Consider the following 24360-nt stretch of genomic DNA (forward strand, 5'->3'; position numbering starts at 1 on the left):
AAGTGCATAGAAAGTTTTAAAACAACCTTTACACCTTCCTGTACAGAACAGGATGTTGTCATGATTCCCCTTTGGGATTTCCTGCTGGGGGACCTTCCTTTTCCCTTGCACTGGTTCCCGGCAGTTTCGCTAGTTATTGTGTTTATTGATTCCACCTGTTTCTAATCACCATATGTGTTCTCCCTATATATACCTCCCTCTTTCCTTTGTTCCTTGCCGACGCATTAATTAGTTGATGGTTGCAAGTGTTTTGTTGGAGTACTGCTGTTTCATCCGGTGATCTTTAGTTTCCCTTTTCACTCGGTTCTCTGTTTGTATTGTTTTGCTCCCCATGCCCTGGCAACCCCAGAGGAAAATAAACCTCTTTGTGTTCTGCATTTGGGTCCCACTGCCCCTCCTTCTCTCCTCTCTCCTCTCCACACTCGCCAACTCGTGATAGTGCTTCGGCCAATGACAGACCCAGCAGGACCGGCCGAGGGGTGGTTCCCCGAGCCATATGTGAGGGACAGGGTCGTCGCGCTCTGGATGTGTCTGGGACTACACGCTAGTACTTGATGGTGTGTAGCCAACAGCTGCGAGGACTGCTGCACATGCCGCCTGACACCTCCAAGGAAGAATGTGAGTAAGGCATCCCAGCTCTTCTCCTACCTACACGCTCAACTGGAGGAAGGCAGAGAGCAGCAACTCCCCTTCAGGGACGCCAAGAGCAGGTGCCTCGCCGCGCTTCAGTCCCCATCACCGGTGCTGCAGCTCTCCACACCCTCGGCTCTTTCCAATTCCAGACGCTATTCGCCTCGGTCCGAGCTCCGCCTCCTCCTCGGTCCAGGACGCCATTCACCCCGGCCCGAGCCCTGCTTCCTTTTCGGACAAGGGCACCACTCGCCCCAGTCCAATCTCTCTCTTTTCTCAGTCTGAGTTTTTTTTTTCCTCTTCATCCTTTCTCCCTCCTCAGCCTGAGCCAGTCGCCAGAGTCCCGGTCCCCGGCGTCCCAGTCACCAGAGTCCCTCCTGGCTCCCCAGGCCCAGGAAATCTGAGTCCCCTAGCCCTTCGCCTCAGTACCCGGCCCGCTCCTCACCTCAGCCTCCGGCAAGCCTCGCACCAGGTATCCCAGCTGGCTCAGTGCTCACATCCCCAGTGCTCATGTCTCCGGGCCCTCAGCGTGCCAACGACAGCGTCCCCACTGAGGTCCTCTCCCAGTCTCCTGTGCCCCAGCCTCCAGACCCTCAGCGAGCCGACGAGGGCGTCCCCACTGAGGTCCTCTACCAGTCTCCAGCAGGCCTGGCACCCGATTCCCGAGCTGGCCTCTCCCATGGGCCTCCAGCCAGCTGTTTTCCTCAGTCTCTGGCCAGCTCATCTCCTCAGTCTCCAGCAGGTCCCTCACCCGAATCTCCGGCCAGCCCGTCTCCCCAGTCTCCAATAGGTCAGCTTCCCGAGCCACAGCAGCCGCAGCAGCAGCCGCAGCAGCCAGAGCTTCCCGAGCCACAGCTGCAGCAGTCAGAACTTCCCGAGCCGCCACCACAGCAGCAGCAGCAACCCGAGCTTCAGTGCGCTGACGACAGCGTCCAAGCGAGACCTTCCAGCGCCGCTGCCGCCAGAGTCTCGCCCTCCTGCGCTGCTGCCACCAGAGTCTCGCTCTCCAGCACCACAGGAACCCGAGTACGTGCCTCCAGTGCCGCCTCATCGGCCATCGCCTTCAGCGCTGTCTCCTCAGCCAGAGTCTCCAGAGCCCCCAGCGTCGCCTCCTCAGCTGGCGCTTCCAGTGCCGCCTCTTCGGCCAGCGTCCCCATGGCCGACTCCTCTGCTAGTGTCTTCATGTCACAGGAAGATCCATGTCCGCCTCAGGTGGCGAGGACGTCCACCTGTGCGGCTTCGGACCCACGCCTGCCTGCGAGGCCGTCCAGCCGAGTGGCTTCGGAACCATGTCTGCCCAAGAGGCCGTTCAACCGAGGACTCCGAACTTTGTTCGCCCCAGGGGTTGATCCCCAGAGCTCCCCAGAATTGTCAGAGCCTGGGTTTGGACTTCAACTCAGCAACCCCCGCCCACCCTGGATCTTGTTTTTTGGGACTGTTAGTGGCCGTCTGGGATCCAGCCTTGGGGGGGTTCCTGTCATGATTCCCCTTTGGGATTTCCTGCCGGGGAACCTTTATTTTCTAGAGACTTCCTTTTCCCTCACACTGGTTCCCGGCAGCTTCACTAGTTATTGTGTTTATTGATTCCACCTGTTTCTAATCACCGTTTGTGTTCTCCCTATATATACCTCCCTCTTTCCTTTGCTCCTTGCCGAAGCATTAATTAGTTGATGGTTGCAAGTGTTTTGTTGCAGTACTACCGTTTCATCCGGTGATCTTTAGTTTCCGTTTTCACTCGGTTCTCTGTTTGTATTGTTTTGTTCCCTATGCCCTGGCGACCCCCCGAGAAAATAAACCTCTTTGAATTCTGCATTTGGGTCCCACTGCCTCTCCTTCTCTCTCACACCTCCACACTCGCCAACTCGTGACAGTTGTAGAGAAGTTCATGGTGGGTGGCTTCATCTCTGGGCCACCAGACTCAAAGAATCAGCAGTTAGCTGGATAAAGAATTTTCTATTTGTTTTGTATGGGGACTAATTATTTTCAATCCTGTGCAAAGAGCCAGTATTAAACCTTCTGTTGTGCTTTTATTGGGCCAGAACAAAAAATGTGAGCAAGTGGACTGGGACCCAGGCACCCACAGACCTTTGTGTTTAATAACAATTTCAAGCAAAAGGCCTTGCTGAGATTAAAAATCAAGTATGTTTATGTTACTGTAACAAGTAAGTCTTTTTGTGTACATGCATTTTTGAAAAGCAGTCATTTTATTTTTTGTTTTATATTGTATTGTATACCACTACATGGTTAACAGTACAGTGCAGTAACAGTACTGTAGACATAAATCAACTGCAACTGTGTGTTTGAAGCTCTGGGAGGACATAGCTCCACACATACAAGTGTTCATTCCTCCTGGGCTCTTTACATTGACTTTCTTGGACACTTAACCTTAACCATAACCACTACTTGCCTAACCCCTCCCCCTTACCCCTTTTACTAATCACACACAACTAAGTCATTACCATAAAATCCAATGATGCAATCATGCGAGGAAGGCCTGAGAAAGTTTTAGTTCCCACAGTTTCAGAAACCAGGTGCATGAACACAAACGCACACACAGACTAGCAGCTCCTTTTGTAACCAGCTACTACCACCCCCTGTACCCCAAACTCCTACCATTTGACAGGGGAATCTAAGGCTTTTCTCCTACACATACATACAAACAAGTGATTATTATATATGAGATCTGTGGGGCCCTAACAACAAAGGCTTTATCCCCTTAAGTTTTTAGGTAAGTGGCTGCAACTTCTCTTAAATCCTTTTCAAGTGATCTAAGTTTATTTAGAGGTTTAGAAATGGTTAAAAGAACAAATGTAAACTGGAGCCATTTTATTTAATGCTTTAAAAGTAATTAATAGAATTTAAAAATTCACTCTAAAAGAAACACTAGGGAATTAGTGTAATCCCAATAGTGTAATCATTTTGTAGCAGCTGCAAAAATGTCAGACTTTTGGAGCTCACAAGTGAAGAGGCCAATCAAGATGTGAAAAAATAAATACATGAAAGAGGCTCTTTAAATTTGCTAATGTTTCTAAAGTGATAATAGCAAACTTGTACCATGTTAAGTTTGAATCGAAAATTTAAAGTTTTCTAGCTTCGGAATTAACATTTATGTATAGTGGCTTCATGACTTTGGTTCAGTAACCAGAGGTTTTTATCTTGCATGAATTTAATTCAAGATAGTTGGCCGACATCCATTCCTATTTTATACACAAGATTGAATGGTATTTGGTATAATCATCTGCATAACAATGGAAGGAAATATCGTTTACAGATTACACAAACCAATGGGACCATATCTAAAGAAAACAATATTGGATTCTCAAAATGGCTCAAAATGATGCAGAAAAACATGCATTTGTTACCTCAAGGCTGGATTACTGTAACTCATTACTATCTGGATGTCCCAGTATCGCCATAAAAAGCCTCCAGTTAATCCAGACCTCATAGTACCATATTATTCAATTCAATTCAATTCAATTTTATTTGTATAGCGCCAAATCACAATACAAATCATCTCAAGGCACTTTACAAAAACTAAAACTAAAAACCCAACAATTCCCTTATGAGCAAGCACTTGGCGACAGTGGAGAGGAAAAAACTCCCTTTAACGGAAGAAAAAAACCTCCAGCAGAACCGGGCTCAGTTTGGGCGGCCATCTGCCTCGACCGGTTGGGGTGAGTGGATAGAGCAGAGAGAAAAGAACAGCAACAATAAACAACAAATAGACACTGCAAGTTGGTGGGGCCAGTAACTGCACATCAGTGATAAACAGCTCCAGGACCAGGGACACCTGCAGAAGGTACAGAGAGAGAGAGAGAGAGAGGGAGGGAGAGAGCACAAACTAGGGGAGAGAGAGAGCACAAGGTTAGTAACATTCAATGGTGGAATATACATGAGGTGGGAGAGAAGGGGGGGGGGGGGATAGGGTAGGGGAGCTCAGTGCACCGATGGTCCTCGGGCAGTCTAGGCCTATAGCAGCATAACTAACTAAGGGATGGTTCAGGGTTGCCTGAAGCCAGCCCTAACTATATGCTTTGTCAAAGAGGATCCCAATAGACCACTTCGCTCTCAGAGTGCAGGTCTACTTGTGGTTCCCAGTTTCCAAAAGCAGAATGGGAGGCAGAGTCTTTAGCTATCAAGCTCCTCTCCTGTGGAACCAGCTCACAGTCTCGGTTCAGGAGGCCTCTGTACTTCTTTGACAAAGCGTATAGTTAGGGCTGGCTTCAGGTAACCCTGAACCATCCCTTAGTTATGCTGCTATAGGCCTAGACTGCCTGAGGACCATCGGTGCACTGAGCTCCCCTACCCTAATCCCCCCTAGTTTGTGCTCTCTCCCTCTGTTCTCTCTCTCTGTACCTTCTGCAGGTGTCCCTGGTCCTGGAGCTGTATATCGCTGATGTGCAGTTACCGGCCCCACCAACCTTCAGTGTCCATTTGTTGTTTATTGTTGCTGTTCTTTTCTCTCTGCTCTATCCACTCACCCCAACCGGTCGAGGCAGATGGCTGCCCAAACTGAGCCCGGTTCTGCTGGAGGTTTTTTCTTCCGTTAAAGGGAGTTTTTCCTCTCCACTGTCGCCAAGTGCTTGCTCCTAAGGGATTTTTGTTGGGTTTTTAGTTTTTGTTTTTGTAAAGTGCCTTGAGATGATTTGTATTGTGATTTGGCGCTATACAAATAAAATTGAATTGAATTGAATTGAATTGAACTTAGAGCGAGAGAGCGACAGAGATAGAGCGAGAGAGCGACAGAGATAGAGACAGAAACAGAAAGGGAGAGAGAGAGCGAGAGAGTCATAGAGACTTAGAGAGAGAGAGACATAGAGACTTAGAGGAGGGGGGCGCAGCCAGTCAGACGCCAGCAGACTTCGAGAAGAGTCCCTTTGCTCTGTACCCAGTTGTCTACTTTGAGCTCTTATTCGGCTTGCTGGTCGCAGTGAAACAGAGACAGACGCTTTGCACAGGATGTGACAAGTGTCAGCCCAGAACATACAGCTGGTGGATTAACGAGCTGTAATTCATGGATAGATAGCAAGGTAACAGTGAGCCAACTCAATGAGTGGCAGATGGTCCGCTGCACATTTTCATGTGGCAGCGTGATACCGGAGCTTTCCTCAAAAGCGATTGCTGAACTTTACCAAACCGTGGACCTGTAGCGTGTAAGGGACAGTACCTTGAAATAGTCAAGAACCCCAGTTGTCTTTTCGAAGCCTGCGCTGCTATCATGACACTTTGGACAGGGGTTTGGTGGAGTATATGTGAGTACAGATTCACCACTGTTGGTCTCTGTGGGTAGCCGCGTTGAAGCTTGTCTCTGTGGAATATATTAACACTCGTGACTGTTCCCACAGTTAAGTCATTCTCGGTTTAACTCGGCCACTAATCCCGATTTAGTTTCATTTAAGAAGTCTAAACTCTAAGTATTTCATAGCTGTTGTATCATGACTGCTCAGTGTCACTATATTTGGGATTGTGATTGTGCTCCATAAGAGCTTCCCATGTTTTCCGTGTGTTGTTCCTATTATTTTGTCTCTCAGCTGAAGCTCCGCTACAGCCTTTCAGTGCTCAGTGGTTATTCACAGTGCTGTTATGCAGACTGACTGGAGCCACGTTTAGTCAGCTCCACTGTAACCCTGCTCACACAGATAGAAACCTTCACAACGTAGGAAAGTCTCTCATGTCAGTCCAGTGAGCCAACTTGTGTGGAATTGCAGATGTTACATAAGTCAGCGTACAAATGTGCATTTTTCAGGGTTTTGCTTGCAGACTTAGTGGAGCCTCCGATAACCTAATGGTAAAGTAACACAGCTTCTGTCAGTGCAAGGGAGCCGTTTTTGATACTCAGCTAGTATGTCAGGAACATAGTTTTTACAAGGTTTTGGTTTGGGTATTATTGAACAAAACATATACTTGTTTGGAAAGCTGTGAAGTTTCACATAAACTCCCTTTTTGACTTTGTAATGCTTACAGGCGAATCTCACTGTTATATAGTGAGTGAAGCTGTGGAATTGAAACAGTTTGTTGGACAGTTTTGAAGACTATAATTCACTTTTGCTTTCACGTTATGTATTTCATATTTTATTTAATGCTCAATATTTACAGTTACTTTGATAGTTACACTACTTGTTGAAAAATGAAAAATCCCCATTCACAGAGTAAAATGTTGAATAGATCCATTAACAAAGACTCAGTACTGATCTCTGTGCCAAGCACTAACAAGAAGTTCAAGAGGAAGTCTTGTGAGCCTAAAAGGCTTTTCAGTGGCCCTGAGCCTCAGAGGATACAAAACTACCCTGCAGACATATTGGATATGGACTCAGTAGATGACACCTCCCCGGAGGCATGTAACGTCAAAAGCCTGACTCCATTGCAAAGACAGCTGATGATGTCACAGGACGGGATGGCGAGTACTACAGGGATTCTGTCAGAACTACCAGAAGACAAGATGGCTCCAGCTCAGAGTAGTGCAATTGACATGAGAATTGGCATTAACGAGCTTTGCATCTCTTCCTCGTTACCTGCCTCTCCATTTTCTAGCCTAGAGATTTCCCACTGGCCTACAGCCATCTCCCAGCCGCTGTCCAACAGACTCAAAATGGGCCTCTGTTCTACTTTTCCTCTGCCAACATCAAGCAGCAGCAGCAGCAGCAGCAGCAGCAGCAGCAGCAGCAGCAGCCACTACCACTCATCTAGCCATGAGGCCTTTTCCCTACAGCCCTCTTTGTCAGGTCAAGCTGCAGCACTGTCTGGCCCTAGAACATCACAGTGTGATGAACATGTGGAGCCTGAAGTCCAGTCATCTAAGGTAAATATGGGCACTGTCAAGTTCAAGGTTGAGAAATTTCTATGTGTAGAAGTTATTAATTGACTAACAAATAAAAAGACAGTAAATACATTTTAACAGTTTTGCTAATCAATTAATATGATATTATACACTTTGACCGGTTACAGTTTTTCCAGTATGAGTAATTCTGCTGCTTTTGTAAGTTTTCTGTCACAGACAGAATATTTTAAAACGTCATGATTGGGGTTCACTATCTTGTCACACTTTTAAGACTACTCAAAGTGGATTCATTGAGGAATTGAAGAATATCCTAGTAAAATGCTAGGCACCAAGAAGTAATTTTTTGTTCTGTACTACTTTTGGTATGGAGAATGCTCATCAACCATTAGTAATCAACAGGGATCACTTTTTTGACTGTGACCCTAATCTGAATCCTTTAATATTATGTATCTGCCAATAAGGATCTCAGGTGGGTAGCTATCACCTCCAAAGATACTGCTTTGGTGTTACTTTTAGACACACACCCATTGCTCGACATAGGTGGATATGTGGGACTCATTGGTTTCAAACATCAAGGTAGTGTAAAATCCATGCAGTTTCATGTATGTTCAAAGTTAATTAGACTGTACCATTAAAGGGGGGGTGGGGGGGGGGGGTGACAGACAGAAGGTTAGATACCACTAAATCTTTCACATTTTACACATTGCTGAAGGACATGGAAGAGTTCCTTCACTTCCTGGAAAAAGTGACAGTGCTCTTCTCTTTTAGTCTAGTGAAAAGAGATGTAACATCAAAGGATAGCATTGTTTCATCTATATCCAGTTTTAGATCTCTGACTTTGGAAGCAAATTCCTCATAACTTGTTTTCAATCTACCAGGCTGCCCTTCATCTATTCCCAGGAATTTAAAAACCTCTTCATGTCCTTCAGGGAGGACACACTCTATACCCAGTTTTGTGAATCAGAGGGGTCACGAGTCCACCATTAGATCCTAACAATCCTCACCTCTGTTGTTCACATAACAAGCCTATTCAGACCAGGTGTGAAGTGAAACCAACTCAGGAGTCGGATCCTAACAACTATCACCCCATTTACATAGCTCACCTAATGAGCCTATTTGGACTAGGGATGGAGTGAAACCAACCTGGAGGATAAAACTGAGTTTCCTACCAGCTTCCCTTTAGGCTGAAGAAGCTCCTTGATTAATGGTGAAACGTTTCGTGCTAACTACTATAAGTTCAGTTGCCATGACTCAATCTCTAGATACCTTCATCTGGACGACTGAGAGACAGACATTTTACACATTGTACAGCCTCAAAAGTAAATGCATTTTGGTGATAGATGAAAAAGATCTAGCAGCCAATATGATAGAAAAACAATGTTTATATACCCTGTTACGTCTGTTGCATTCAGGAATCTCACAAGAAGCGGGTTGTGGTTAGTGCTGATGGACCTGCTCGTCTTCCAGAGGTCAAAGCCATCCAACAGACCAGGAGACTTCTAGCAAATGCCAGGGAAAGGACTCGTGTCCACACCATCAGTGCTGCGTTCGAGGCCCTGAGGAAGCAGGTCAGATTTACAGATTTATGAAAAGTCTTTTACTGTTAAAGTGTGTAGAAGCTCAAACAGGTGCATGCTGTACACATAAGCAAAATAAGATGCAAAATGTTTTTGAATTTCTGTAACAGTAAATATGCATATACATTATAGGAAATAAAACAACAAAATAACACAATAAGAAGCCTGATTCATTTTCATTTCAAATTTGCTGGTACATACACTTAGGATAACACATACAATAACAACATCCAGGAAACAGACATGTATGCTGCAATGTAGACTGTTAGCTGATGGTATTTCACAGATTTTCTGACCTGGAGCAAGCAAAGACTGCTTGTTAGAATAACTAACACACCGTTTTTGAGACTTTACTTCCAGACTTTATTCCAAATATCAGATAAGGTGTGTTAGATTTTTTCAGTCAGTTATTACTGCAGTTGCTTATCAATTAAATTAGTTGAACTAAATAAATCCATCCATCCATCCATTATCTATACCTGCTTATTCCTTAACCATTAATGGGGATCTGCTGGAGCGCCATTTATACATAATGAAAAACTAATCTGGTGACACAGTGATGCTTTTTGTTAATGTAATGCAATTGAGATATCCTGCTATACAGCATATTGTTATTGTGTGGCTATACGAGTCGGCTAAATATTACAAAACCAATTCATTATATGTTAATTTTCTGTCTTTATTTTGTTGAGGCATATAGGTGAGTAAGATCAGGCATTCATGTAATTATTACAGTGTGTGTATTTTATGTTCAGAAATTTGTACAGTATGGTAACAACTAGGGGTTATTTTATATTAATTAGAAGTTAGTATATAAATTTGAGAGAAGGATAAGAAGCTACAGAGACAGAAGACAATGAAATACAAAGCAGAGTATCAGGATAGTATCAGACATGGTGTGGTGGTAGTCTGGATTCTGCATCCTCCATTATCCTTGTCTGTGACTTAATTGACAGTATCCCAATCAAACAATTTCCTCTACTCTCCAATTCCTTTTCTCTCCAGGTGCCATGTTACTCTTATGGACAAAAGTTATCCAAGCTGGCCATATTACGGATAGCCTGTAACTACATCCTGTCTCTGGCTCAGTTAGCTGAGCTGGACTACAGTTCAGATCACAGAAGTCTAAGCTTCTCTCAGTGTGTTGAACAATGTACCAGGACACTACAGGCTGAGGGCAGGAGCAAGAAGAGAAAGGTGAATCTGCATACAGTCTCTACCTAACATACAGTACATTGTAACAGTAATAATTAAAAAAACTTTATATATAGAGGACCTTTCTAAAATGTATTTACAGAATGCTTTACAGAGAATAAAAACAAAACAACAAATAAAGACCTGCAATAAAACTACATACACCATAAAATAAAAATATTTAAAGGAGAATAAAAACTAATTTAGGATAAGATCACAGGAAGGACAGTCTAAAATGTTTATATGTAAAAGTAAAACTTGTATTAGTGGCAGCTACAGAGAAAACTAATAAACAAAGCTTTTATTTCTAATTTCATCCAGTTTCTAATTAATGTAATCACATTACAATAAAAAAGCCCCCGCCCCCCATCCTGATCAGCTGCTGTTGTTGGTGCCAATACAATATATTCTTGTTGGCCTTTTGTCCTAAATAAATTCAGTATAGCCTACAATGTCAGTCATAGCAGCAATTCCATCAGTTCATTCATTTCCTTTTATCTATCAGATCAGAGGGACATCAGTCACTTTCCTGAAAACACTGTCTTCTTTAATCATGGCAGCTTTTGTAGAAAATATGTTCCACTTTTTTGTTTATATTTTTCTCATTTCACTTTTCTTTTAACCTTTTAATATTAAACATTTTATGAAATATTACTATGAAATATATTTACATGAAATCAAATACATAAAATATATTATTGTTAAAATGCATTAAAAGTGTTCTCAACAGAGTGGTGAGTATGACATGAACCTGTTATACTCATGGTATTATCATTGTGGAAATGTATGTACTATGTTTCTTCAACAGTGTTTTAATCCAACCTCTATATGTGCTGATCATGCTATTTAATATCTGTCAAACTTCCAGAATTAATATGCATAAAACACTATTTATATTTTATGTTTGACAAGCCCATGCAGGTCCAAGTGGTCACTGAACACAGCTGAAATATATATTACCTCAGGGCTAGATTACTGTAACTCATTACTATCTGGATGTCCCTGTATTTCCATAAAAAGCCTCCAGTTAATCCTTTGGATGAAAAGGTCATTAATGAAACACAGTCACAATGTACAACACTAACATCCATCTTTATACTAATGCAGCCATGTTGCCACCTTTTAGATATAAACTAGGTTAGTCTTTTTCTCTGTGCATACTGTGTGTGTTTCTGAAAGTCCCAGACACCAGATGTTTAGAGTGGACGGGAAATGGAGCTGGCGCCATGAAGGGCAGAGGGCAGCAAGAAGGCACGCGAACTGAAACCACACACAAACACACACACACACACACTTGGCACATTCCCCAGTAGTCTCTCCAACACATTCCCCCACTCTGCCTTTCCAAGCCATCTGCTTCACCATATTTTGAAAGAAGGAGGGGAAAAAACATCATCATCATCAGCCTGTCAGACAGCAGCAGCTGGTCGAAAGACACTGTGTGTGTGTGTGAAGGGAGGGGGGAGGTCTGGCAAGAACAAAATGTTTTTTTTTTTTTTTTTAAAGCAACAGAGTCTGTGCACAGTTTGTAGGAAAACTGTTGTTTCATTGTTTCTTCACCAATATTACACCACTGAAGCCTTAGGTCACACAAATAGCAGAACTGGAACTTCACTGGAGAAAAAAGTGTTTTTAAAAATACTGTTTAATATGAAGTATATCAACTCCAAAGTCAACATGATTCACTGAGTTTGGCTTGCCATTTTTTGTAGTATCATACACCAAAACACTCAACACAGACCGAAACCCCTCTACCACCTAGCATTTAGGTGGTGTAATTGCAGAGTGATGCAGAGACACCAATTTCAGTTTAGTTTAGTTTATTTGTAAAGCTCCAAACAATACAATCATCTCAAGGCACTTTACAAAAAACAAAAACCAAACGGAAGAAAAAACGTCCAGCAGAACCGGCATCTTGCCTCGACCAGTTGGGGTGAGTGGATAGAGGAGAGAGAAAAGAACAGCAACAATAAACAGCAAATAGACACTGCAGGTTGGTGGGGCCAGTAACTGCACATCAGTGATATACAGCTCCAGGACCAGGGACACCTGCAGAAGGTACAGAGAGAGAGAGGGAGAGAGCACAAAGTTAGTGACATTCAGTGCTGGAATATACATGTGAGGGGGGAGGAGAGGAGGAGAGGGGAAGGGAAGGGAGGGAAGGGTTAGGGTAGGGGAGCTCAGTGTACCAATGGTCCTCGGGCAGTCTAGGCCCTATATCCAGGATTACCTGAAGCCAGCCCTAACTATATGCTTTGTCAAAAAGGAAGTTTTTAAGTCTAGCCTTGGGATAATATGGTACTAGCCTCCAGTTAATCCAGAATGCTGCAGCCACAGTCCTGAAAGGAACTAACAAGAGAGCTCATATTTCTCCTATATTAGCGTCTCTTCATTGGTTCCCTGTAAAACACAGAATATAATTTAAAATCCTTCTTCTCACATACAAATCCCTTTATGATCAAGCTCCTTCATACTTTAAAGACCGTTTAAAGGCTGATACTGAAAATGGCCTCACTTGGTGCCTGAAGCTGTATTCCAATAGGCAACGACCGTTTTAAAATTTTGTTGCTGTTTCAGGGCTTTTCTGTTGAGAAAATGCTATTTTAGGGCTTTTATCTTGAAAGGACAAAGTCCTGCAGGAGACTCTTGGGACCTTTTATTAGAATCAGGACCTTATTTTGAATGTTCCTTATGCTTTACAAAAATGTAATATCTTCCTATTAATGACTATAGAGTTTTATTGTGAAAGTCCAAGCATGGCCTGCTGGGAGACGACATCATGGCTGACATTTAAAACAGCCACAGAGTCACTTGCTCTAAATAACTGAGAATGGTCCCCATGTGTAACAGCAGTGGACATTAGGGAGCCAGTCATTCTTAATTACCAACCACAGACAGCTGACAGTGACAGTGACACAGCCCTTTACACACGCAGTATTCACCTCACAAAATGGAGGACTACAGAAAAACTGTAAGACCTAGTACCTAGACCTATACCTAGTAGCTGAATGAAGCTGCCCAACAAGGCTGAAAATGGCTGAAATGCGTTGCTGAATTAGCTGAAGGCTGAAATGCAATGCTGAAGAATCCTAGAAGCTGAAATGTAAAATCGGAGATGGAAGCTTAATTTGTTTAGCTGAAAAACCATTCAAAATTGGTGGAAAGGGTGGAAAGAGAATGATATGATGAAGTAGAAATAAATTGGCTGTCAGTTGCTAAAGAAAGAGTGGGAAGGGGGGTACATTTAAAACAGCCACAGAGTCACTTGCTCTAAATAGCTGAGAATGGTCACCATGTGTAACAGCAGTGGACATTAGGCAGCCAGTCATTATAGGTCTTATAGTTTTTTTTTGTAGTCCTCCATTTTGTGAGATGAAGTTTTCTCAGTTTAGGAATACTGCATGTGTAAAGGGCCGTGTCACTGTCACCCCCTCTCCCACTCTGGGATTAGGTCACCATAGCTGCAGCTCACAAAGCAATAGCAGAACAACAGCTGTCTGTGGTTGTGTTAGGTAAATTCACACAGTAACAGTCACACAGCACCTTGGTACAGCATGAGGATCACTGGCTGCTTGCAGCCTAACACATCAGTTTTCATGGAAATGCAAAAGGGAGGGGCTTTTTCACAGAAAGACATCTGGGCCCTTATCAAATAGTCAAGCTTAGAGCAAACTGTGCTCACTGAGAGCAACAATTATATTTCCACAATACACAATAGGCCCTATTCAGAAGTGTTTCAGTTATACTCAAGTAAGGTGGATCAGGTCACAGGAGGGTAAACATTTTAATTTCTCTAACACATCCTTCCTGTTTATGCTTAGCATAACTACTATATGAAAATGTTTAGCAGATCATTAATGATTATTATTCTGGTAGAACACACAGAAAGATCAGAATTATTACTATTATAGGAAAAACAGTAAAATCATAAAACATAACTATGATCAAACAAACAAACAAGATCACAATCACAAATCTAAAATGATTAGCATGCTAAAATATAACTTGTAGAAGTGAGAAATAAATGTCATAACTTTCTGGCAAACAGTCATCACAACATCACTTCCTGTAGGAATTTTCAGTGTTGGAGTCATTTGTGCCTTACAGTTCAGAAGTTAAGACAACTTTATCATAGTCGGTAAAAGACACAGTCATGTCTTCCTTCATTGGTTCTGGAGAAGTTTCACGGTCCTGGTCATCCGGTGAATTGGACTGATACATTTGTTTGTTGATTGCTGTGTCAGTAAGGTGTTGACAAAGGCCTTTAATACATGGAATGCAGCAGCAACCACAGGTAACCAAAATAGCCGTCATCACAGCCATTGAGATGAATATGGACTGGACCAGACCGCTCCATTTACCAAACATTCCCTCCAGCCAAGAAGTGAAGGGGTTGTCAATACCAGCATTCTCAGCGAGCTCTTCAGAAAAGGCTTGTAGTCCTTCTAAAGCTCGAGTGACGGATCCATCTGGGGAAGGTGTTGTTAGGAATAAAGGTACAACAGGTAGATCCAAACATTTTACAAACACCTCCCTCCTTAGCCAGTAACATGTCCAATGCCATCCGGTTCTGCTGGTTCATGCAGATTCTGCTGGAATCTCTGCTGGTTGTAATACAAATAATTTATCCAGTCAACATTTTTGATAATGTTTGACCACCAAAACAGAAAAGATTCAAACCCTGCTCCAACTTGGTTTCTAGCTTTGTACTCGTTGGGAACTCCTCTGGGCACTCCGATGGCATCAATATATACTCTGTTATCAAAACTGCCGGAACCAGGAAGGGTCATAGCCTGCCCCAGGAGTGGTCACATTGGTGGTAGAGCTGCACCAGTGGAGATCACCAACCTTTCTCCCTGAAGTAGAATTTCTCAAAAACAGGTATAATTAGTACTATAAGGCGTAAAGAAAGGTGGAGTAAGAGCAGGAATAGGTGGCATCAAATAATGCAAAGACATTGTTTACTGGCTGGAGGGCAGGTGGAAGCAAACAGCTGCCTGTTGGATCATTGTGTGGATTAAGTCTTATCAGTGTAACCTACATATTTTAGTGACATAAATATAATTGTCTGCCCATGTCAGCTGTTCCTGTCACACATTACCACAGTTAACTACTTTACAAAAATCAAACTGGGCAGTTTGAGTCTCATTGGCCCAAAGATAAACGTGGGCACATCCTTAGCTGTCTTTGTCCTAGGTTTGTTTTGGTGTTGTTTTGGTGTTGTTCATGTTGTTGTAGCTGGCTGTAGCAATTCCTTCTCAAGGAAGGAAAAGATACCAGGTCTTATATCAGTGGAGTGAGTAGCGTTCTCCGGATGTTGCAAACCCTTCTCGAAGAGAAATAAAATCTGTGGTCAGCGATATGACAGTCAATATGCTTATTGTCAGTGTCACCCCACAAAATAGTCTAAAGGGGTGCCAATATGGACCCTCCATGGCAAAATGTACTTCTGAGCAGTCTTCTCCCCAGGTCACTCTACTCCTCACTCACCTAATTCCCCTGGGTGTGGTTGGTTTCTTCACTGGTTTGAGACGAGTGGTCCCTATTGGTCCCACCCCCCTTTGTAGCCAGACTTCACCACAGGTTAGTTGGAGTTTAGAGTGAGTCCCTGCTGGTTTGACAGAATTACTCAGACAGTACTTTTACCTCTTTACAGTGTGTTAAATGAATCCAGGAAGGTCTTTCAACAGTTCTCACAACCATGGGTGTGGACAGCAGTACTTGGTAAAGTCCTTCCCAATACGTTCTACAAAGACCCATTCTGCTGGTTTCAGTCTAGAGTCAGGTTCAGGCTGAGAGGACCCTCCTGTTGTGCATTAATCACAGATACAACATTTTTATTATTCAACATTTTTGCCATGTAATCAGCAATGGTCTCAGTCATGTGAGCATCCTCCTTAATGAATGGTTTTAACTGAGGAAGATGATAACACTGCATGAAGATATTTAATTACCTGGTTTACAAAATATGTACCATTATTACAATAGATTTTCTCTGGAATTCCAACTCTGGGACTAATAGTAGTTGTCAGTGTTTTAGCTACTATTAGTGCATCAGGATGCTTTGCTGGAAACACTTCAATCCATTTAGTTAATGCATCAATGATCACTAAACAGTATTTCTTTCCCTCGCAGTTATTTAGTTCAATAAAATCCATGCAAATGTGTTGAAAAGATATTCAGGTAGTGGAAACTTTCCACTATTTCTTGTCACATTCTGTCCCTGTGGATTATTTTTGCACATATTTCACATTGTTAACATTTTTTTTTAGAGTAGTTTGTAAAACCATACGTTGTAAACACTTTGTTTACTAATCTACCATCCCTCCTGCTGACGTATGCACATTAGCATGCGTCAGTACAGCTGTGTATCTAAATAAACTTTTAGCTAACACTTTTCATCTTTACATAATTTACACTCTTTTCTCTTTGTTTTTGTTGTTACCCATGAGTCTTTTCATTTCTAAGGTTCACTGTTCTGCATGTCTTTAAGTATCTGCTCATCAAGATGTTGACTGTAACTGTAGCTTGTAAAGGCAGTGGTTTCTGTGCTACCGATTTAGTAACTTCGTCAGCTTTACAATTACCAAAAGAAATCGTATCTAGTCCTCACATTTGTGTCGCACTTACAACTAGTAACCTCTTTAGGCAGCTGCACAGCATCTAAACAGCTATAAAATTAGGTCTTTGCGTGTGATGGTCTTACCAGATGATATAATCATTCTTCTGTTCTTCCACTGCTGAGCAAACACATGTACAGTTGAAAATCCATAATTGCTGTCAGTGTAGATATTAACTACTTTTACTTCTCATAATTTACAAGCTTCTGTTATGGTAATAAGTCCCTCAGCCTGCAATGATAAATGAGATGGTAGTGACATCTTTAAGGGTTACAAAAGTATATCCTGTAGAATTAGATCAGTCTGATTTTTTTTTTTTTTTACAAGATCCATCTACAAACATTGTCATTTCAGCATCTTTATAAGGTGTGTCAGTTTGGTCAACCCTGGGCAACACTCTATTCTCAGTTTCAGCAATACAATCGTGGCCCACCATCCTCAGCTATAGGCATTAATGTAGCAGGATTAAAGGTTGTACATCGTTCAATTGTGAGATGTGGCTGTGAAAGCAATGTAATCATGCAGGATAAATGTCTAGCTGGTGACATGTATGCTATCAGGACAGAGACTGCATGTGGAACCTTTAGTGTCAGAGGATGGAACAACATCATGCTTGCTGAAGCTTGGACTGTCATGGAGGCTGCAATAACAGCTTGAATACATACAGGCATTGCTCTTGCTATTGGATCCAATTGGGCAGAATAATAAGCAATAAGCCTGATGTGTCCCCATAAGGCTGAGTCAGCACTGAAGTCATGTGACCATTTTTACAATCAACAGTTTGCATAAAACATTTTTCATAGTTAGGCAGTCCTAAAACAGAGGTGCTGGTCAGGGTCTTTTTAAGACCATTAAAGGCGTTTTTCTGCAATTTCAGTCATTTTATTTTATCATAAGTTGCTATAGGTGTGTCATAAATCAATTTCAACAATGGACTAGACAACTCTGAATAGTTTGGTAGCCATGCTCTGCAGAAGTTTGTCATACTTAAGAAAAACATCTGTCTTTTAGTTTATAGTTTTGGTACTTTAAGTACAGCTTCTTTTCTGTCTGAGTCTAGAGCTCTCCCTTGCTGTGAAAGGTCGTGACCTAGGTAACTGTAGTTTGTTCTTACTCACTCTGTGTCCCTGTTCTGCTAGAAACTTAAGCAGAGCTATGGTGTTTGTTTTGCATTGTTCTTGTGTTTCAGAGCATATCAAAATTTCATTTACATACAAATACGTATTTGACGTCTTGCAGGAGGTGAAAACTTAGCTAAGTTAGCAGACATTACTTGGGAAAAGATGGTAGCAGACTCACAATAACCCTGTGGAATATGCGTCCAAGTCCATCTTTTGCCCAAAAACTCAACTGCAAACCAGAATTGTCATTGTTTGTCAACTTCAATAGAGAAAAATGCATTTGCCACATCAATGACAGTAAACCACTTTTGAGCTGGGCTTGACGTCATTCAGCAGGGTGTGTGGGTCTGGTACCAGTAGAGCTCTAGGTGTCACTGCTCTATTTACAGCTTGTAAGTCCTGTACCATCCTCCAGCCGGTGGATGGGGCAGCCTTTTTAACAGTAAAACGATGCATGGTGAATCTGGACACTCTCTGATAATGTCTGATTTTAGTAATGAGTCAAATACTGGTTTAATTCCTTCAACAGCCTCAGGTTTTAATGGATATTGTCTTTGAAAGGGCCTGAAGGTCCCTTTTGGTGTTATTTTAACTGGTTCTACTCCTTTGAGCTTCCCTACATCTGCTCAAAATGTTAGCTTCAGTCAGATGTGTGTCTCATTAATCTTTATTCTGTTCAGTGTGTGTATTTTGCATCTGACCTTTTGTGCTGTCTAGTCATGCAGAGTATCCTGCTCCTCCCTCCTGCTGCTCAGGGCGTGTCTTTCTCTGTGGGCAGCTCTTAGCCCAGTGTCCTGCTTTTTCACAGATGTAGCAGTAGTCATGATCAACTATCTGCTGTCTGCCAGGTCTCCGGCCACGACCTCGTCCCCGCCCCCTGCCCCGGCCATCAAGCCATAGCTTGTCCCCCTGAAAATAACACTCAGAAACCATTTCATTATCATAGTCAGTGAAAAACACTTCAGCTGTTTTTCTAACTTCCTTTTGTGCTTTTGCTCTTTGTTGGAGAACAGTTGCCATATTCACGGCATAATTTTTTGTACCTGTCAGGGCACAAGTTTGCCAGCCAATCTGATGTTTTCGAATAAACCCTAAATTTCAGGTTTGAGGCCATTTAAGAAGGCATTTTTTAACTGCTGTGCATAAGGCCCATCCCCATTCTGTGCAGCACCTTCAGGTACTGATATTCCACTGTGAGTGTTAAACACCTCTTTCAATCTGTTAAAATAAGCCAGCACTCCCTCATTGTCTTCTGCATAAGGAGGTTGAGGCTGAGGCACAGGATCAGAAGGAGCTGTGGGAGGTGATGTTGCCCCACCGACAGCGCCCTCTTCTCCCTGGGCGTACGGAGGAAGCTGAGCCGGTGGTGGATTATTAGGATGAGGAGGTGGTCTACAGCATGACATTGTTTGTTCATCTGTAAATTCAACAGTTTGCCCTAAATACAATGTTGGTGAAGAGGCTTTTAACTGTTTTTCTATTTGCTCCTGTCTCTCTTCTCCTTCCTTTCTCTCTCTCCCTCTCTGTCTACTCTCTGCCTCCTTCAACCAGTTTACTTTAACCATTCCTGTGCTGCAAACAGCCCTTCTTTTCTCTGATCCTTCTGATTTCCCTTAGTCTTACTCTTTATGTCCTTCACTAAGTTTCTACAGTCCTCACAGTTTAACTTCCCTGAAAAACCATATTTATTTTTCCATTTTTCTAATTTTTCTATGTTTCTAGGATCCTTTTAATGCATCAATTTTGCGTCACCAGTGACTAGTTCTTCTAATTTAGTATTCTTATTACCCATTTTATTAATATTATTTTTTATATTCAGTTACTATTTGTTTTTACTCACCGCTATTCATTTATTTATTTATTTATTTATTATTATTATAACAGGCTCCTTATCTCCCCCTTTTTGTTTTTTAAATTAATTTAATTACTGTTATTGTTTAGTTACTATCTGATTGGAGGAGATGGAGCAGCTGATTAACTTACTTTATGTCACATTAATTATTTCTATGCTTTTATATTCTTCCCATGGTACCAATACTCTCTCTTGGCCTTATGCTCAAAAGCACTTTCGACGCTGCACCGGGGTTCTTTTTGTTCCGGGTCTCCCACAGACCGCGGTGTTAGTTTACTTTGGGTCTCCCACAGACCTCAGGGTTCATCCCGAGTTTCTGATTTCCTGAAAGCCCTGCTCGGTTTTACCCGAATACGTTTGAGCCAGTGTCCCCGAGGCCACACAAATTTCGGTTTTGTTCGAATTCCAGAACTCAAGTCAAGTCAATGATATTTTTATCATTGTCTCGTTTTGGACTAACCTCTCAGCCTAATATGAGACCACAATTCACTGAGACTCTACTCAGCTTGCATGACCTGAAGGACCCAGGACCACCCGGGGCTCCCAGGGAACCAAAAACTCCCAGGGACTCCCTTCACACCAAATTCAATACTCTCTGTTTTACGTCACTTATAAAATTCCTCTTACCTTACAGGAGTCGGTCTGTGGTCTCTCTTTTCAAAATTCAATCGCGCCACTCCTCTCCCCTCACAGCAGATCCTAGCCTCTCAATGCTCCAAGCTGTTCCCTTATGGGACCGGGGCGGAGGGCTTTCAGTCAGGAGTCTTAGACTCCCCTGTGCACAGTTTTTAGGTCCAAACCTGGAAGGAAGAGGAGATATTGCGATCCCGGACGAGCCCCCAAGTTGTTAGGCAAATTCTTTAACAAATAGACTCAGAGGACGAACTTGGGTAAGCTTATATAGAAGTTTTACTTGCAAGGAATAACAGTCACATAGCACCTTGGTACAGCATGAGGATCACTGGCTGCTTGCAGCCTAACACATCAGTTTTAATGGAAATACAAAAGGGAGGGGATTTCTCACAGAAACACATCTGGGCCCTTATCAAATAGTCAAGGTTAGAGCAAACTGTGCTCACTGAGAGCAACAATTATATTTCCACAATACACAATAGGCCCTATTCAGAAGTGTTTCAGTTATACTAAAGTAAGGTGGATCAGGTCACAGGAGGGTAAACATTTTAATTTCTCTAACAGGTTGGTAATTAAGAATGACTGGCTGCCTAATGCTGTTACACATGGGGACCATGCTCAGTTTCAGCTTCCAGGATTCTTCAGCATTGCATTTCAGCCTTCAGCTTATTCAGCAATGCATTTCAGCCATTTTCAGCAACGTTCAATAGTTTTTTTAGCTAAAGTTAAGCTTCCCACTCCAGATTTACATTTCAGCTTCCAGGATTCTTCAGCATTGCATTTCAGCTTATTAGCCTTATAAGCCTTCAGCTTGTTCAGCATTGCATTTCAGCCATTTTCAGCAATGTTGGGCAGCTTCATTCAGCTTTCAGCATTCACACGCATCTTCCGCAGGAAATGCAATTTTCTAGTCTCTAATTGTTGTGATTTTATTTGTAAAGAACCTCATGAAGTCATCACTGAGAGCTAAGGGAACACTGGTCACCAGCAAACTGTAAATGTTCACAATGGCAGAGGGCACTAGTGCAGTATATCACGAAGATTTATTAAGCATAAATTGGCCTTGAATCATATGAACATAGGAAAAGACACGAAAACAACTGACATTACTCCGTCTATCTGTCCAGCAAGGCCATAGGTTTGAACAGGATTAGAACCTGGAAATCTCTTGACAGTTACAGTGCTCTGAGGTACCTGCTAAACTTCATGCAGCCTGTAGCAGTGAATTATTAATGACTGAGTGGGCTGGCACAATGAGGGAATTTCATATTAAAAGCATTGTCATTTTGGAAGACACCCCCTAGATGTTCCTGAGTCTTGTGAAGCCACATGTTGACATATTCATTAGACTGTGGAATTTCCTAATTACTATGACCATGTTTTTATTTCAAAATCCTTTTTTGTATGTTCACAGGTTGGAAGGATGCCAGAGGATGTGTGACATTCTTAGACTACTGATGCCAGAATCCACTCTTTGTAGGTTGCATCATACAGCCATACTTCCCTCTCCACTCTAATCAGACTAATCTGTTGTAATGGTTGAAAAAAATATGGATAGCTCAGTCTCCATTGAAAACAAATATGTTCTCTACAGTAACTAATAAGGAAAAGAGCCACATTACATTTACATGTGGTAAATGCAATACACATGAATAGAAAATTAACTAATATTTTTGTTTTTTTATGTCCATACCACATGCATGTGTGATGTCATGATGATGACATCATTATATTATTTTTTTTTTTTTTGTATTGGGAATTGACAGCGTTTATATAAAGCTACACTTTATACACTCCTCTCCATGGCCTCACTGCCTGTTTTGTTTAGGTTAGGATTTTGTTACTGTATTGTAATGTATATTACTTTAGGAGTGGTTATTTACCATACCTGATTATCATTATCATACCTGATGATAATTCAAAGTTGTTTTGGTATTTTGTTGTTTTTATATATCTCAACCAGAGTACTGGAGATTTTAGCCACAATGTACAGATCTACAGTGGGTACGGAAAGTATTCAGACCCCTTTAAATTTTTCACTCTTTGTGTCATTGCAGCCATTTGCCAAAATCAAAAAAGTTCATTTTATTTCTCATTAATGTACACTCAGAACCCCATCTTGACAAAAAAAAAAAAACAGAAATGTAGAAATTTTTGCAACTTTATTAAAAAAGAAAAACTGAAATATCACATGGTCATAAGTATTCAGACCCTTTGCAGTGACACTCATATTTAGCTCACATGCTGTCCATTTCTTCTGATCCTCCTTGAGATGGTTCTGCTGCTTCATTGGAGTCCAGCTGTGTTTAATTAAACTGACTGGACTTGATTAGGAAAGGCACACACCTGTCTATATAAGACCTTACAGCTCACAGTGCATGTCAGAGCAAATGAGAATCATGAGGTCGAAGGAACTGCCCAAGGAGCTCAGAGACAGAATTGTGGCAAGGCACAGATCTGGCCAGGGTTACAAAAGAATTTCAGCAGCACTCAAGGTTCCTAAGAGCACAGTGGCCTCCATAATCCTCAAATGGAAAAAGTTTGGGACGACCAGAACTCTTCCTAGACCTGGCCGTGTACAGTGAGAAATAAAAATGAACTTTTTTGATTTTGGCAAATGGCTGCAATGACACAAAGAGTGAAAAATTTAAAGGGGTCTGAATACTTTCCGTACCCACTGTATGTACTAGTCAGTAACTTACCTGCTTATGTCCTTATGGAAGACTTTGCTTTCCAGCTCAGTGTTCATTTGTTAGATGGTGAATGCATACATTTGACATTATAAAATTTGTCTTCATTGTCTTCAATGTCTTCATTAGAATATATTTCAGTCTAAAGTGAAATGTATTTAATCTTTCAAATCTTTAAATGGTTGTTCTACATATATTACAAATGTTCTCATGCACATAGTTTGGGATTTTATCTGTCCAGGCTTTAAGATTACTGTGTGTAGGCTTTAACAATTAACTGATTATATGAATTTTTGATTATAGTCCAGATGTAATAAATGATATTGATGAGTAAAGGAAAAATTCCCTTGTACAGACTGGCTCCCCATTTATCAGAAATCAGTTTGTGTTTGGATGCTACATAATAAAGATCAGAGGAAAGGACATATGTCAGTTAAAATGTGTTTGAGTCTTCTCTCCTTGCAGTTTTTTTTTTTGTCTTATGTGGATGTGTAATGTCTTATGATGTCAATGTGTAATGTCTTATGTGTAAGACAAAGAAAAGATACAAGTTACAGAAATATGGATGCACCCAGACTCTTGTGCTCTACATCAGTACTATACACCTCTGGTTACAGAGAGAGAGAGATGACAGAGAGAAAAAAGCACAAACAGCAGGAGAGAGAAGAGACAAAGTTAGTAACATGCAGTGGTGGCATATAAATATGCCTGCTTGCAATGGACTTTTGAGTCCCAAGTTGAGCTGTAGTAAATGTGTCTAGGTAGTGTCCAGCAAACGATGTGGGCTTCATAGACAATTGGGCCACTTTCTGGGGAAAACCCAGTCTGATAGCGAGAGATGGCATCCATCCCACTTTGAATGGTGCAGCTCTCATCTCTAGGAATTTGGCCGAGTTTCTTAGCCGACCTAAAGCCTGACAATCCAGGGTGGGGACCGGGATGCAGAGACTCAGTCTAAAACGCTTCTCTGCAGTTTCCTTAGAGCCGCCGCCCCCTTCAAACCACATAGAGACTGTGTCTGCCCCTCGAACATATAAATCAAACAAATCAGAAGTTAACAGAAGAGGAGTTATTCATAAAAACTTAATAAAAATTAAGACCACTCCTCTTATTGAACAGAAAAACAGAACTGTCAAATGTGGATTATTAAATATTAGGTCCCTTTCTTCTAAATCTCTGTTAGTAAATGATTTGATAACTGATCACCAAATTGACCTACTTTATCTTACTGAAACCTGGTTACAGCAGGATGAATATGTCAGTCT

At 41.9% G+C, this 24360-nt stretch overlaps 1 protein-coding gene across 3 annotated transcripts; it reads left to right on the plus strand.

Annotated features, from left to right (window-relative positions):
- Positions 1–5476: 5476 nt before the first annotated feature.
- atoh8 (atonal bHLH transcription factor 8) lies at positions 5477–22403 on the plus strand. 3 transcript variants are annotated; one of them, XR_003297161.1, is made up of 5 exons: positions 5477–7429; positions 8821–8976; positions 9991–10182; positions 11359–11430; positions 21820–22403. XR_003297161.1 is itself a non-coding variant. In XM_026330608.1 (5 exons), exons 1-5 carry the CDS (start codon positions 6758–6760, stop codon positions 21844–21846), a joined length of 1008 nt encoding a protein of 335 aa, XP_026186393.1. In that variant the 5' UTR covers positions 5477–6757; the 3' UTR covers positions 21847–22403. The 3 variants fall into 3 exon arrangements, 2 of the variants coding, with proteins under 2 accessions (XP_026186393.1, XP_026186392.1); XM_026330608.1 differs by lacking the exon at positions 11359–11430 and having other exon boundaries at positions 5477–7266; positions 7306–7429; XM_026330607.1 differs by lacking the exon at positions 11359–11430.
- Positions 22404–24360: the final 1957 nt, after the last annotated feature.

This window comes from Mastacembelus armatus, chromosome 10, assembly GCF_900324485.2.
Source record: "Mastacembelus armatus chromosome 10, fMasArm1.2, whole genome shotgun sequence".
Classification (NCBI taxonomy): Eukaryota; Metazoa; Chordata; class Actinopteri; order Synbranchiformes; family Mastacembelidae; genus Mastacembelus; species Mastacembelus armatus.